Raw genomic sequence first — 14,757 nt, 5'->3', positions numbered from 1 at the left:
TAATATCTTATCTCAGATTTATCGGGATCTATGATGTAATGTTTATATATAAGACTTCATATCTATCAATAAAATTATCGTTATTCTCTCGAATTCATTATAGTGTTTCAGTATTCAAATTCGTTTGCAAATAAGTGAGCTGTGTTTCTTTTTTTGGAAGAAAATAAGAGTTTTTGAATGGACATATACAGCGTAGAATTTATTATTGGGCCTCAGATCATGACATGTGAAGGGCTGGTTTGACCCGCGAGTAGTACCCAAGGCCCAAGCCCAAAATTTTGATTTGCCCTTATATGATTTCTGGTTTCTAATGGTCAATTTGATTGCAAAACAAATGGGGAGTAAAAGCAAGAGGAAGAAGCATTTGCCGGAAACCAGCTCCGACGATTCACTGTCGTCCTCTCCCTCAAGCTCCGACGACTCCGACCGCTCCTCCAAACGGCGTCGTCGCCACCGTCACAGAAGCGACGACAGCTCCAGGAGAGAGAAAGAGAGGAGACGGGAGAGGAGAGAGAAACGGCGAAGTAAGAGAGAGGCGCGACGGAGCAAATCGAAGTCGAAGTCGAAATCGAAGAAGAAGAGGAGAGAATATGACTCCGGTTCGGAGTCCTCGAGTGGCGGCGGCTGTGATTCTGAGCCGGAGAGGAGCCGGTTTGAGCCGCAACAGGTTTTACAAGACTTGTTCAGTGAATTTCCTAATGTTGGAGACGATTTGAAGCAGGTGAATTGCTTTTTACCTCGAATTTTGGTGTTTGAAAATTTCGTAGTAAATTTCATGCTTGAAACTAGTAATATTCAGCTGATTATTAATTTGATTTTGTGTTATATGTTTGTTTTTGATGTTGTTAATCACATTATTGGGAAATCTTAAGATAGATTAAGCTTGAATTGATATCAAGGACTTGTGTAGGTTAGTTTATCTTTGTTACTGATTTTTGTTTATATGTGTTTCGTGTTAATTTCTTGGGAATTGGGAGTTTGATTAGTGAGCTGTAGGATCCGAGATGGCAAATTGTGAGAGTTGAGATAGTGAGTAATGTTGTTTAGAAGGATTTGAACCTAGGAACATTGGCATTAGGTACGGACACTCTAATAGAATGATAAAGATTTGGCCATTGTTAGGATTAATAAAACTGAAGGAAACTTGGCGGCACGCTTGCTAACATCTGCGTAAAGATGTGCAGCATTGTAACATCAAGGGTTTGTAATGGTAGTTTAGGGTAGGGTGTTAAGTGATTTCCGTTGCGAGAGGGTGGACTATTAAGTTCACTTGAGCTAAGGATATATACACCATTCAGTTGATCAAAGTTTCTTTCCGTTAGTGTCGTTTGGGTGTCTTGAGAATGGACTGCTGGAATTCTATTCATATCCTCTGTTTATCATGCATTGTTAATAGTTTCTTATCATTTGATGCAGCTTTTGGAAATGATTGATAGCGGGCAAGCAGTGGATATAAAGGGAATATCAGAAAAATCTTTGATTAAGCACCTAAAGAAGCTGTTTCTTTCATTAGAACTCAAGGAAAGTGATAAGGTTTTTGTACTTCCCTCAAATGTTCGTCCTACTTTGGAGGTTGTTGGGATCATGATTCCAACGTCTTTAGATGCTAAACCTCCATTCTGTGAGACGCATTTAGAACAACAGGATGAGGAATACAAACAAGTGGTTGGTGATGATAATGTGACACCGCCACATAAGGCTGATAATGTTGCTGGTCCTAGCAGAAGGTAAATGGTTCTGTTTTCACTTTACCCAGCTCTATAGTTCTTGCTCGTTGAATTTGGAAACCTGTACTCACTGGCACACCCTGTATTTTTGTCTCCTTATGAATCAGAAGCATAAACCAAGATTTTAACTAGTTTCGACTTTTCTGCCAGTACTTTCGAGTGCCTCAACAAATACTGGTTTTTTTCACTGATAACTACATTAATGATTTTACGTGATATTCATTAGTAGTTAGTATTTGTTGTTTCTATTATTCTGTTTTTTTGCTTATAACTAGATTTGTTGACTGTTTATATTGCAGGATAATCGGCCCTGCTATGCCATCAGCAGAGCTACTTGCTGCTGCAGCCAAATTGACAGAGGCACAGGCCGAGCTCAGGTTAGCTAAATAAAATTAATTGAGTAGATACTTTGTTTATTGTTTATTCAAACCTTGTTTATTTGCAGTTGTGAATTATGTATTTGCTGATTTAAGATGACCCGAAATTTGTTAAATATTAAATAAATTTATGTCTAGGGAAGTGGAGTTGGAAGAAGATGCTGGAATGTTCATAGGACCTCCACCACCTGCTGTTGTTGCTGAAGTTGAATCAGCTAATGAAGCTGAACGGTTTGAAGAGGTATTGAACTTTTCTTATCATTTGCTTGTATGTATCAAAGTTTTGAGCTTGTATTAGCTATAGGTTGAGTAAGACGTTTTGTTCAATCATCAAATCTCATGTCTCTTCCTTTATTTGTTCTTCATTCTTGTGCTTTTAATCGCAAATGCATAAAATATTATGCTGATATTGATTTTAAATGAGAGGCTTACATATGGTGGGAGATTCTCTTGTTATAATTTTGTTACTTACTGACTGCCATGTGTTGCAGGTCACGAGGATCATGGATTCTGATGAGAATAGTCCATATGATGTTCTAGGAGCAAACCAAAATATGGCTCCGGAGAACATGAAGAAAAGGTATGATTGATAGTGCTTGTGTATATTTGGATGCTACGACTAGTTGGTTATGTTTCAAGATACCCATCATATCTGAACAGATTATTTAGAACTTGGTCTGCATTTGACTTTTGTCCCTGATTCGCCTTTGTCTTATAGAGAATCTCATCTTACCCTTCCTTTAGGTACTGGAAGATGTCTCTTTTGGTGCACCCTGATAAATGCTCACATCCTCAAGCTCAAGAAGCTTTTGTCAAGTTGAACAAAGCTTTTAAAGATTTACAAGATCCAGAAAAGGTAAGGATTGTTTTTTTTTTCTTGAATTAACACTGGCATGCCATTAATGAGAATTTACTGATAAGTCGATTGGGGTTCGATTTTGTGTATCTGACATGTACTGGTGCCATATCCAACTGATAGAACATGCAAAGTCTTTTACTGCATCTATGCTTTATTGCACATCTGCTCCTGAACCACATAGAAAGTTAGAAACCATTGTTGGATAAGTTATCTGTTAAATTTAATGCCCTAGTAATGCTAGGTGGATCACCAGCTTAGGCACCACATAGAAAGCACCTTATGTGGCAGCTAATCATTATTTCTTATTTGTCTTACTGAAGTAAAAGAATGATCAGTTATAGGTGCTTAGTTAGTAAAAGGTACAATTCCTATGGAGCTGGAATTGGAGTATATTGAGTCTTTGCTGTAGGATTCAGTTTCACTGTTTGATCATGGTTGTTTTTTTTCTGCCTTGGTTGTGTCTTGCAGCGGAAAGTACTGGATGAAAAGATTAAACTCAAGGAGGAGTATGAAAAGTTTAAGGTATGGATTTTGATTTTCAGTTTAATTTCCTTATAATGATATTGCATTTCAATGTTTGATTTTATTTTGCTTCTGCAGGTGGAGTTACGAGCAATGCGGGAGGCTGCACAATGGAGAAGGTTACAAGGTTAGCTAATATTTGCTGACTATTTTTGTTCAAACTGCTTGGTATCTCTTTCATTAATGGACACAAGTGGGTGAAAGTAGTGTTCTGTTATGTGGTTCAAATATTGTGATTGCCTTCCCTTTTCTATTTCACCCAGAATATTTCTACCACTTGTTTGTGAACTTGGCATAGCCCCTATACTTTTGATTTTGTGAACAACTGTATGTCTCTGCCAAATAAAATTATTGGTTGCTTTAATTTAGAGTAGCTCTCAGAGGTTGGCAGCAGCTTTTACCCTTTTTGTTTTGAGCCTCTTTTGCTACTCTTTTTTTGTAATTAACTCTGTCTTTTATGCAGATTAGTGTTTTACTGTTTTTGCATGAATTCTAATTTCTTGAATCTTCTCATGTATCGGGGGTTTATTTTTTTATAACTGTGAAAGCTTGTTGGCAGGCATATCCATGGAGGGTGATGATGAGCTACTAGCAGACTTGGATGTTAAAGAGGCACCAAAAAGAGATGAGTGGATGACAACACTTCCCCCTGAGAGAAGAGTAAGTCTTTCATTCTTTTAGCCCTTCATACTTTTAGTTATGTTATGATATTTGACCTCTGGACTGTAGATATGATAAAATCTATTTTCTTGACACATGTTTTTGTTGATATCTGGCTACTCTGGGAGTTTACACGACAATTCTACAATTTTTTCTATTATTTTAGCTGTATCAATAGATGCTAAATTCACGGCATTGGTTTAAATAATCTAGTTTTTTTTATTTGAGAATGATTAAAATAATCTAGTAACTACAGGAATCTCGTGGTAATTTTAAGGAAACTGCTATACTCTATTACGTGGATGGAAAAATCCTTTTTTCATTAAGAAAAAAAAACATAAAACTCCTCATTCCAAAAAAAAGTGCAGGGAATGTGTGTGGGTGGTGGACATATAACTGAAAGCAATGGATCAGTAACTTAAACAAAGAGTGTGAAAAGAAGATTATACCATCCTGACTGGTTGGTGGCCATTAAATATTTTGGATCTAAGATTTTTCGGAATACAGAAATCTCCGCAAGTTGTACCTTGTGAGTTCCATTAAAATGCATCTTGCTTTAGGATGATTAACCTTGATTTTGAGTTAGGGGCCTCCAGAAAGGGGAGCTTGTGGGGAGGAATTTATGGACCTTAAGTTTCATGAACTTCATGTTATCTGATGTTAGAGGCTGAATTATGCAGCAAATATTGTGCATTAAGTTGCCTGAGTAATTAAATTGTTGCAATTATTGTGGTTCCCAGACTTTCACTCCTCTGATTTGGTTGAGTTCCGGTTAGATGAGGCCTTGAGGGTGTTTGTGTTTAAGCTTAAGTTTATATGAAAAGCAACTTGCATTTGAGATTCTGAAGGATTCATGCTCTTCCTTTATCAAAGCCATCCAGAGCTCGCAGTGCAGCTTGAAGTACAGCTCTGAGACAATCTCAGTTGGTGGGCATGGCTTTTATTCTTGATCTAGTTGTTGACTTTGGAACATAGGAGTGTGAGACTACCATTAGGTCCCTTTAAATTACGAGATAAGAGAGAATGCATATAAATCGTAGACTACATACTATATGAGTATATGTGGTTCAAACCGCCTGCTGTGCTTTTGTGTTACAAAGTCTGCTTATTTTTCTACTGAAGAAGTGCTGTAATTGAAAATAATGCCCATCCTTTAATTTTTCTCAGCCTGGTGGTATGCCTACGCACTCCACACAATTTAGCAGCACCGCCAAAGAAGGACGTGGTGATACAAGTGCATGGACTGATACCCCTTCCGACAGAGCCCAGAAAGCTAAGATGGAGTATGTACTCATAATATTTTTGTTATATTGTACATTTTTATGAATGACTTTTGATCGAATTTATTCCCATGGCAGTTACTTAGAAGCATATAATGAGGCTGCATCACTTGCTTCAAACGAGGAGAAGAAAATGAATAGTTCAGATGCAGATTTGGTGGACATGTACAACAAACAAAAACGATCAAAGTCATTAGTAGAAAAACACCAAGAGACTGCAAGCCGCCCAAAGAAAAAATCTAAGAAACCCTTAGAGAAGGAGAAGCAGGAAGAATGGGTGGGAAATCATCCGTGGAAGCCTTGGGACCGTGAAAAGGATTTGACAGGCGGTAGACAAAGTGTAAAACTGGATTCAGAAAACATGGCTCAAGGTTTAACGTCTCGGTTTTCTGCAGGCACCTTTCAGAGGAACTTCCTTTAGGCATGAAATGAACCTGGGGTGTTTGGTGTTTTCCAGGCTTATCAGGACTTTCGTTATACATGAAGAATTGAAGAGTGCCTTGAGTTGTATTGTACACGCATAATTGTACATTCGTATTCTTGTGTCAATTTTCTTGTTAAGGAACAAATATGGAACTTTAGTTTCCTCAATTCCTGAACAGTGATTGGTTTCTGGTCTTAGTTACGCACTTACGCTTACCACTCTTCTATTGAAACTTGTGTACCTCAGTTATCAATTGTATGGAGATTTACTGATGATTCTCAATTATAGTGTGCACATGGACAAGACTTTAACAAGTTTACAGAGTCAAATTGGTTAAAACAACTTGCGGATATCAACTTACAGACGAAGCAACTACATAATTTCTTTGATTGATCGGCACGGTCAACTGACTATAATTATTTTAAGCCAGTACTATTTTCTCCTTATTGGGATGGAGATTGAAAGATGAAGACATGAATAGCTCTTTAGAATGAATCTATTGATCTTTCTCCCAATTGGTTGGACCTTCTCCGAATAAGGAAATGCTTTAACACAAAATATGGAGACCCACTTTTTAGAAATGATGTGAGCATCGACATGGAATGTCAATAAAGATAAACTCATTTGCGTAAGCATAATTGAATCAAACAAACCATATTGCATGTACAACGCTAAATAATATTCGCTCTTCGGGGAGAATACGTGTGAAAACTACTAGTACTTGAACCTGAAGCAAGCTAAATAAGAAAAGATCAAACGACCAAATATCTGGGATCAAAAGAGGAACCAAAAATCTCAATGACATTAACATCTAACAGTGACATTACAAAAAAAAGGCTGAAATTATTAGTGTGAAAATACAATTATGCAAGAAAGGCTAAGCCACAGAAGCATGGCGTGTGTGTACATATGGAAGGACGACATTGCAAGGAGCAGAAATCGCGTGGGTCCAAATGGGAACCACACCAAGTAGCCAATGAAAAACCATTAATTAAACAAACAATGAGGTGCGATTAGTCGATTACTATTTATTAACACAACAAAAACAAGAAGAAGGAAAAAGAGAAGAGCTTTGCAAGAAGCTTGGGCTTGTTTCGTTGCAAGCCACCACGCAACAAACAACACAAATCAGGAGGAGGCACATAACCTTCATTCCCTCAAAGGTACCTCCTTTTCTTTATTGATCTTCCCCCATCTCTAAAAAATCCAATCTTTTTTATCTTCTCAGCAATTAAAAATCCAATCTTTTCAGATCTGCCTCAACACATTTTCCTTCATTTCAATCCTCCTTTCTCTCTTGTTTTTGATTCCCAACTTGCCCCAGGTTTCTACACCCATATTGTGTTTTTTTAATATTCTCATTGCAAAGTTGTTCCTTTTTGTTTGGAATCATGTTTTGGTTGTGAATTGCAGGTGGGTTTTTGGCTTCTAGATTCAAGATTGAATTTGTTGAGCAAGTTTGGAATTGTATATGTGATTGTGTTGATTTCATATGAATTGGGTTTTACTTTGATATCTGAAATCTGGTTTTGTTGTGCGTGTTTTTTTATTTCTGTTGTTGTGCTTTATGTGATGTTTAAATCTTAATCTGAGTAATGATTTGGTATTGAAGGCTGAATTTTTCAGGTTTTGTGTCTCCTCTGAGTAAGTTAATTTGATAAAGTAGAGAGAGAAAAACAGGGTGGCAAGATGGAGTATGAGACTAACAACTGGATTTGGGATGGAGTGTACAACCACCCACATGTCTTTGGAGGTCTAATGCTCACGGCCGCATTGCTCGGCTTGTCCACCAGCTATTTTGGTGGCATTTCGGTTCCTCAGTTGCCTTATTTATGGTCTGATTCGGGGATTTTCCATAAGAAGAAATCCGAGAAGAAGCGCATTCGGGTGTACATGGATGGGTGCTTTGATCTCATGCACTACGGCCACGCCAATGCTTTAAGGCAAGCCAAGGCACTGGGGGATGAGTTAGTGGTTGGGGTTGTTAGTGACGAAGAGATCGTTGCCAATAAAGGACCCCCTGTTTTATCCATGGAAGAGAGGTTAGTGCCGCTTTATGCTCATGCCGGTACACAAACACCTACTGTTGAGACATTCTTCCTCAAGAAGGTTTATGTTCGAATACAAAAACATGTGAATACAATCTCTAAGAACCATTGTTTGTAGAATTTTATTATCAATAGTGGGATTCACCAATATTTGGGAGGTGGATAGTGCTATTTTACCACCCTTACATTCCGTTGTTCAAGTCAGAAACTCTTGCAGCTCTTAAACAGTGTCTGATCGTTTAGTTCAGCTGATATTCTTTAGGTGTTGATGTGTTATAATTATTTTGCAGTATCTGCAAGTAGTTTTATTTAATCATTATTATATTAATATCTAATTTGAAGTTCTTTCTAGACTGGCTCTTGTAAGTGGGTTGAAGTGGGTGGATCAAGTCATAGCCAACGCTCCTTATGAAATCACCGAGCAATTTATGAACAAACTCTTCAATGAGCATAAAATTGACTATATCATACATGGCGATGACCCTTGCCTGCTTCCAGACGGAACTGATGCTTATGCACTGGCAAAGAAAGCTGGCCGCTACAAACAAATTAAACGGACTGAAGGTGTCTCCAGCACCGATATTGTAGGTATGAAATCTGTCTTGATCTACCTCAGCAGTTCTTCCTTTGTTAAAATTATCAAGTACTTACTATGCAATTGATGAATTTTACTTATCTTGTACTTTGACAAAAGCGTCATTACTAGATGTGGTTACTAAGATAGCTATTGTTTCTAATTGCTCTAATAATCATTATATTAATGTAGGGAGGATACTTTCTTCTTTGAAGGAGATAAATGATGCATCTTCACATGGAGAACCTTGTGAAGAAGGTCAATCCAAGAGTGCCCAATTATCTCAATTTTTGCCAACATCCCGAAGAATTGTGCAGTTCTCTAATGGAAAGGTTTGTACTTTTATGTTCTCAATATTGGTGGGGAAGACTTAATGCTGAATTATTTTTAAATTTTCTTTCAGACATGCATTGCCAATTTAGACCAACTTTAACTCCTAACTATAGCAGTGAGATAAGAGAATAATATTCTTTAAATGAATGTATCACTTCCTAATGCTGTGAAAAATCTTCTGTACTATTATGGAACCATGACAAAGCAGAATCAGATAAAGACAAGTGCTTTGCATTTCACAGGTCCTTCCTGACAATTTTATTTTTCAGGCTCCTGGACCAAATTCTCGTATTGTGTACATTGATGGGGCATTTGATCTCTTTCACGCAGGACATGTTGAGGTGACGCTATAACTTTGAGTACTCCCTGCAACCTATTTCTTTAACTGATTTTTTGCCTGAGGTTTGTCTTCCAGACAATGTACTTTAAAATTGGATTCTCTTGTTTTAGTTTTGTGTCTAGTTTCCAAGTTCTATATATTGAGGTGGCAATTTTCTACCTGTCAACACAATGGACATTCTAGATAACTGTAATGATGGTCTTTTGTGAAACATCTATTCTCTATACAGTGTTGCTTTAGAACCTAGTCTTTTATGACTTAGTCCTATTGTTTAAGAGACAAATTCCAATTGCTGCATAAATATATAAAATACAAGTCTGTGACTGTCAACGAGTAAAAGAGATTTGCCGACAATTTGTTGAGATTAGGGTATCCATCAAACATTTGCATGCTGAATGCAAACATGTGCATGTTGGCAGATTGCTTCCATGACTACTGTCTTAGTAATCCACGCTAGCATCTGCCCTTTTTGCTTGACATGCCCACTTTCTGCTTTTCATTACTCTTTTTTTTTTTATATTAGACTCACATCTGATGGTTTTTTTGTTTTTGTTGATGCTTGCTAGATTTTGAAGAATGCTAGGCAGCTTGGAGACTTTTTACTAGTTGGCATTCACAATGACTACACTGTGAGGTATTTTGATTTTCTGGAATTGACATCATAAATTATTTGTTTGTGTAATCACCCCTTAAAATTTTTATTGTTGTTTTCTAGTTTTTTATTTTTAAGGTACACCAAAAGTATTAATGTGGTTTTACTTGCAGTGAACACAGGGGAAAGCATCCAATAATGCATTTACATGAACGTAGTCTTGGTGTGTTGGGTTGCCGCTATGTTGATGAGGTCATCATTGGTGCTCCTTGGGAAATTACCATGGATATGGTGAGAGCTTATCAAGATTTGTTTTTAATTGTATTTTGTGTCGCATCATTTCACTGCATGTACAACCCCTATCTACTGTTTTGTGCTCTTCATGGGTGTGTGTGGTCTTGTGTTCATTATGAGCTACTATTCCTTCACTCAAATATGTGCAAGTTTTGTCCCTCGTCCTGTGATTGTGGCTTGATGGTGATACATTTCTGAACCATACATGTTTAGTATTGCTGATGCACCTCCTCAAATGCTTTCCACTTCACTTGTTTCTTAGATCAGCATACCTAAGAAGTTTGATGGAATAGTGGACTGTATACACTAAGCAGTGTGTGATATATCATATTATACACCAGGATTCATCTTTTTATAATTGCATTAGCCAAGATAGTGGAACAGCAAGTGACCCAAATGTTTTAGATATACTCAATTTACGGATTATCTTCACACAGATATTTAAGGAAATGTACATGTCAGAGTTGGTGAATTGATGATATTAGGCATTGTATACCTAGTTATTGTTGCAATCCATTGCGTACTTCAGAGGTTGGAATTTAAACATACTTTCTCTTTTTTAAGTTAACCCTCCTTCCCCTACCTTGCTTGTTTTTCTTGATCATTTTTTTCCATTGCATCTTGGTAGCAATGATAATGGTAATCCTTCTGATTTAAATAAGTTAATCACTGTGCCTGAGATCTGCGTTCTCTCATGTGCAGATAACAACTTTTAACATCTCATTGGTCGTGCGTGGGACAGTTTCCGAGTACAACTCCCCGTTTACTGTAAGTTGATGCATTCTATCAGAGTTGTCAGTAAATGTGCATATCTGAGGAGTGGGTAAATTGATAAGATGAGTTGTATTGTGCAGGGTGGAAGTGATCCTTATTCTGTTCCCAAGAGCATGGGGATTTTCCAAGTACTTGAAAGCCCAAAAACTATAACTACGACATCAGTAGCACAGAGGATAATTGCGAATCATGATGCTTACCTGGTATCTATCAAATCCTTTTCTGTCTTTTTAGTTGTTGCACCACAAAAATGCCAACAGATTCAAAATTAACTCTAATGTTTTCTACCAAGGAAATTAGGATCTTTCTTTTTTGTCTAGAACACGTTATTCAATAATTGTCTGTTGAAATCACATCTTCTCCCGACATCATTTTATCTAATTAGACAGCCTGAATAGCTTATTTTTTAAGAATATTATTAAAGTATGGTTGTTTTTATTGGGATTTATTTTCTCATGTATTAGTTTCATTTCTTTTTCTGGCGGTCCATTAGTTTCTCATGATCATTGCACGTGTATGACTTCTGCATTTCTGCTTAGGGGATTATTGATTCCGATTGCCTTTGATGCAGAAACGCAATGTCAGGAAGACAGCAAGTGAAAAGAAATACTATGAACAGAAGAAATATGTCTCAGGAGACTAGCTTTTGTGTAGTTCTCATGGGTTTAAATAGTGAAAGTTATTCCATCCACAGCACCCATAGAAGAGGTGCGCATTGTTGAGGCTATAGAAAGTGCGATTTGTGTTTGCTAAAAGGTCTGGAAGAGAATAGAAGGAACGATATAGAAGACTGCTCATTAGACTTCTGTGTAGCTCTTCGTTTTCCCGTTACGGTGTCTCTGTAACAGTATTTATAGATGAGAATCTCAATAATGTATTAACCTCAGTCATTGCCCCCTGTGCATATTTTTGTAACCAACAACATTGGGTTGCTCACGTCTCCCAACTATTTGTCATTGTTCATGGTTTTGATTCATTAAAATTTGGTTCCTCTTTGCTTTTCACACTTCCAGTGATTACCAATTATCCAAAAAGCCAAAACTGTCCAGCAAAACTCCAAACGAGACATCTGTGCCACAGTTTAATGATAGTAAATACCAATAAAAGTTCTAATGTACCAACACATCCGAGTGTAATTGATTCAATATGATGGTAGGCAAGGTTAAACGTTATTACTACATTGACACAGAAGTAACTACTAAATGTACAAGTCAAAAGGTGATGGCATCAATGCATCATATAGAGATATACCATCCTACATATGCAGACAATCTGCATCCCAACAATTTGGGAGTAATACTTATAAAAAAACACACAAAAAAAAAACATCTGGGGAGTTCTATTCTCTTTTTCAATCACGTGTAAATACCAGTAAGTATTGGAGGTCCAGTCGGCTAGGGCTGGGTAAAAAACCGAATTTGCATGAAAACTAATCTGATCCATCCAGATTTTCTTAATTGGATAACTGATTTGAAATATTTAGGTTAAAATAAAAAAGAAACCGATCTGATCCAGTTAAATCGGATTGGATACGTATCCACCTTTTAACCCATCCGAACAAACCGATCCGACCCGAATAATTTAACTTAATTACAAATATATTGTTTTTAATATACATAACACTCCATTAATGGTTGGTAAATGAAAGTTTGAACTTATATTTATGATAATGGATTTCGTAATATGTTGACAAACTTATTCTTTAGATTTATATTTGAAATTTGTACTTAGATAATTGAATTGTTTAATACATCTTTAAATTTGAGTTTATAAACAGACGACTTTTAATATTTGGAATTTAACCGAAACCGATCCGAAAATTCAGATTGGTTGAACATCCGGATCAAGGTCTTTAAAATTCGGATATGGATGAACAAAATGAATAACCGATTAATTCGGATTGGATATGGATTTGCTCCAAACCCGAACCGAAATTCGGATGCCCAGCATTTTTTAGGTGTATTAGGCAATAAAGGTGCACTTTGTTATTTTGGAAGTACAAATAGAACCCTCAAAACATTTTGGGAGTAATGATAAGAGGAACTTCAAGATCAGAGTAAGAAGCCCTGCTAGGCTGCTACTTGTTCATTGTAGCCCATCACAAACCTGCAGATCTTTCTTGGAAAAAAATTCCTACGCCGCTATCAACATTACATAACTAACATCATTTCTTAAAAGACTAGTGTTAGAACTTAGAAACACAGACCTCCTAGTAAGAGATACAGGTCTCATTTCCTCATAACCAAACCTAGTAGCCCTGTTAAGCATTTGTTGGGTCTCATTGAAGCCAAGTGATGGGTGTCGTTATGTTCTGTGGAGGCTGTGGTATCATACAATGCTGTTGCTGCCACTGCAAAAACCCCTCACTACTACCAGCCCAAATCCCTCCACCATAGCCATTGCTTGTTCCTTGTGCTCCTCCCCCTGATGTACTGCTCTCCTCAACCTCCATCGCCGCTGCACCCATGTCTTCATCCTCCATGGGCTCTCCTCCATCATCGGATTGTGAAACCTCCTTAACTGGCATAGAAGCGAGCTGAGATGGCACCCATGTAACAACAGCTGTACATTGGTTGTCAGATTTCATGCCGTAGTGATAGCTGGAGCGAAGATAGTGGTCTATGAAAAAAAACACACCACAACATTAAAATTAGCGAACTTCTTAATAAACCAAACACCCAATACTCATAATAACAACAACAACAAGGTTGGGTAGACTTACCCTTGAAACCAGAAACAAGGTCAGGACTAAGTGAGATAGAGACATTTGAAGGGTTACGGAGCATTGGGTTTTTCACAGGGTTGAAGGGCACAATAGCCCTTTCTTGATTATCAAGCTCCAAGTTCATCTCATGATTCGGAGCCGGGTCGATTTCAACCTCATCTTCCTCCAAAATCGGCGGTAATTGCGCATCCTATTATTAAGGTAAAAAGTACGACACGAAATAAGAACACAATGAACTGAGAGTCTGAAACCGAAAAGGCAAAAAGGTGATGGTGGGCGGGTTACATACCAGGCGGCGAATCTTAGTGGCGGGAGAGGAAAGAGAGAAGTCGGACAAGTCGTGGTTGACTTGGTCGAGCTGACCCAGCTCCTTCCTTTTCCGGGAGGTAATGTCTCTTTGCATTGGTTCAGAGACGAAGTAGGCTGCCATTGTTGACTGAGTTGTGAAGAATTTGCTGTTTGAGAGTTGTGGAAGGTTGGGTGGTGAAAGCTGAGAGTGAAAAATGGAGGAGAGGGATCAAGGTGAGAGAGAGAGAGAGAGAGAGAGAGAGAGAGGCTCTGTAATAAGGAAGGAGAGGAAATTGGGAAAGACAGAGAGGGAGAGAGGTTTCTGTGTGCCTCTAGAAAGACCAAGGAGGACGGTCATGTGCTATAAAGGGAATTTTACTCTGTGGGCATACATGGCCCACGGATAGGTACAAGGACAGAAATTTTATACACAACCCGTCGATGATTTATAATTTAAAATTGTTAAAAAACTTGTAGAAATGATCATGTTAAATATATTTAATTTGTGCTATAATTAGAAAATATAATAAAAAAGTGAGCAAAAATAAAGTAATCACTTTAATTTCACTTGATTGTGACTATAGTAATGTTCGTTGGTATGGTATTTGAAAACATAATAGGGGGCAGCCTCGAACCGCATAATAATTAATAGGTCGTCTATGCCGCTTAGGACCTCCCAAGGCCAACTAGGTGGTCGCCTAAAATCGATTCCGTCTAGGGCCTCCGATTCTCCGTCCGTCTCCAAAGTGAGCTGCCGCTAGGTGGGTTAGAATTTAATCATCCCATTATATTATATTTAATTCTACAACTAAGCACACTAAAACACTTCACAACAATTTGTTTTAAGTATCTAATTCGTGACATGATTGCTTAAACTATTATTATTGTGGATGAGCCAAGAGGATCTCCGGAAAAATAAAAATCACTCTAATTTGATGGG

General features: G+C 37.6%; 3 protein-coding genes across 6 annotated transcripts in view; 2 read left to right on the top strand and 1 right to left on the bottom strand.

Moving 5' to 3' along the window:
- Window positions 1–334: 334 nt before the first annotated feature.
- On the top strand, window positions 335–6,134 carry LOC126792890 (uncharacterized). Its single transcript, XM_050519400.1, has 11 exons — window positions 335–721; window positions 1,417–1,727; window positions 2,027–2,104; window positions 2,243–2,345; window positions 2,596–2,684; window positions 2,849–2,960; window positions 3,432–3,485; window positions 3,564–3,612; window positions 4,045–4,145; window positions 5,313–5,428; window positions 5,504–6,134. The coding sequence occupies exons 1-11, from the start codon at window positions 335–337 to the stop codon at window positions 5,844–5,846; spliced, it is 1,743 nt and encodes a 580-aa protein (XP_050375357.1). The 3' UTR covers window positions 5,847–6,134.
- Window positions 6,135–6,878: 744 nt separating this feature from the next.
- LOC126792889 (ethanolamine-phosphate cytidylyltransferase-like) overlaps window positions 6,879–14,757 on the top strand; it is a 137,651-nt gene continuing 129,772 nt past the window's right edge. Inside the window, exons 1-10 of one of the 4 annotated variants that reach the window (XM_050519398.1) lie at window positions 6,888–7,012; window positions 7,462–7,891; window positions 8,250–8,485; window positions 8,664–8,803; window positions 9,074–9,145; window positions 9,711–9,778; window positions 9,910–10,027; window positions 10,733–10,798; window positions 10,885–11,007; window positions 11,376–11,806. In XM_050519398.1, the coding sequence (XP_050375355.1) occupies window positions 7,539–7,891; window positions 8,250–8,485; window positions 8,664–8,803; window positions 9,074–9,145; window positions 9,711–9,778; window positions 9,910–10,027; window positions 10,733–10,798; window positions 10,885–11,007; window positions 11,376–11,447 (1,248 nt within the window). In that variant the 5' untranslated portion in view covers window positions 6,888–7,012; window positions 7,462–7,538 and the 3' untranslated portion in view covers window positions 11,448–11,806. Of the gene's footprint in view, window positions 7,013–7,154; window positions 7,174–7,461; window positions 7,892–8,249; window positions 8,486–8,663; window positions 8,804–9,073; window positions 9,146–9,710; window positions 9,779–9,909; window positions 10,028–10,732; window positions 10,799–10,884; window positions 11,008–11,375; window positions 11,807–14,757 lie in introns of those variants that run through there. The other 3 variants (XM_050519396.1, XM_050519395.1, XM_050519397.1) reach the window with 3 other exon arrangements.
- On the bottom strand, window positions 12,856–14,497 carry LOC126792900 (uncharacterized). The gene is made up of 3 exons (XM_050519413.1): window positions 13,819–14,497; window positions 13,527–13,719; window positions 12,856–13,423 (listed from the first exon to the last, which is right to left on the bottom strand). The coding sequence occupies exons 1-3, from the start codon at window positions 13,957–13,959 to the stop codon at window positions 13,083–13,085; spliced, it is 675 nt and encodes a 224-aa protein (XP_050375370.1). The 5' UTR covers window positions 13,960–14,497; the 3' UTR covers window positions 12,856–13,082.

Source organism: Argentina anserina, chromosome 4 (genome assembly GCF_933775445.1).
Source record: "Argentina anserina chromosome 4, drPotAnse1.1, whole genome shotgun sequence".
In the NCBI taxonomy this organism is placed as follows: domain Eukaryota; kingdom Viridiplantae; phylum Streptophyta; class Magnoliopsida; order Rosales; family Rosaceae; genus Argentina; species Argentina anserina.
Note: the sequence above shows the minus strand (reverse complement) of the source record. Positions and strands in the feature narration are given on the sequence as shown.

Bases quoted from the DNA above. Each gene is read 5' to 3' on its own strand.
- LOC126792890 (XM_050519400.1), top strand. From the start codon at position 335: ATGGGGAGTAAAAGCAAGAGGAAGAAGCATTTGCCGGAAACCAGCTCC. The intron at 2,685-2,848 runs GTATGATTGATA...CCCTTCCTTTAG, and splicing joins CCGGAGAACATGAAGAAAAG to GTACTGGAAGATGTCTCTTT. The intron at 2,961-3,431 runs GTAAGGATTGTT...TGTGTCTTGCAG, and splicing joins ATTTACAAGATCCAGAAAAG to CGGAAAGTACTGGATGAAAA.
- LOC126792900 (XM_050519413.1), bottom strand. From the start codon at position 13,959: ATGGCAGCCTACTTCGTCTCTGAACCAATGCAAAGAGACATTACCTCC. The intron at 13,720-13,818 runs GTATGTAACCCG...CCTTAATAATAG, and splicing joins CCACTAAGATTCGCCGCCTG to GATGCGCAATTACCGCCGAT. The intron at 13,424-13,526 runs GTAAGTCTACCC...TTTTTTTCATAG, and splicing joins CCTTGTTTCTGGTTTCAAGG to ACCACTATCTTCGCTCCAGC.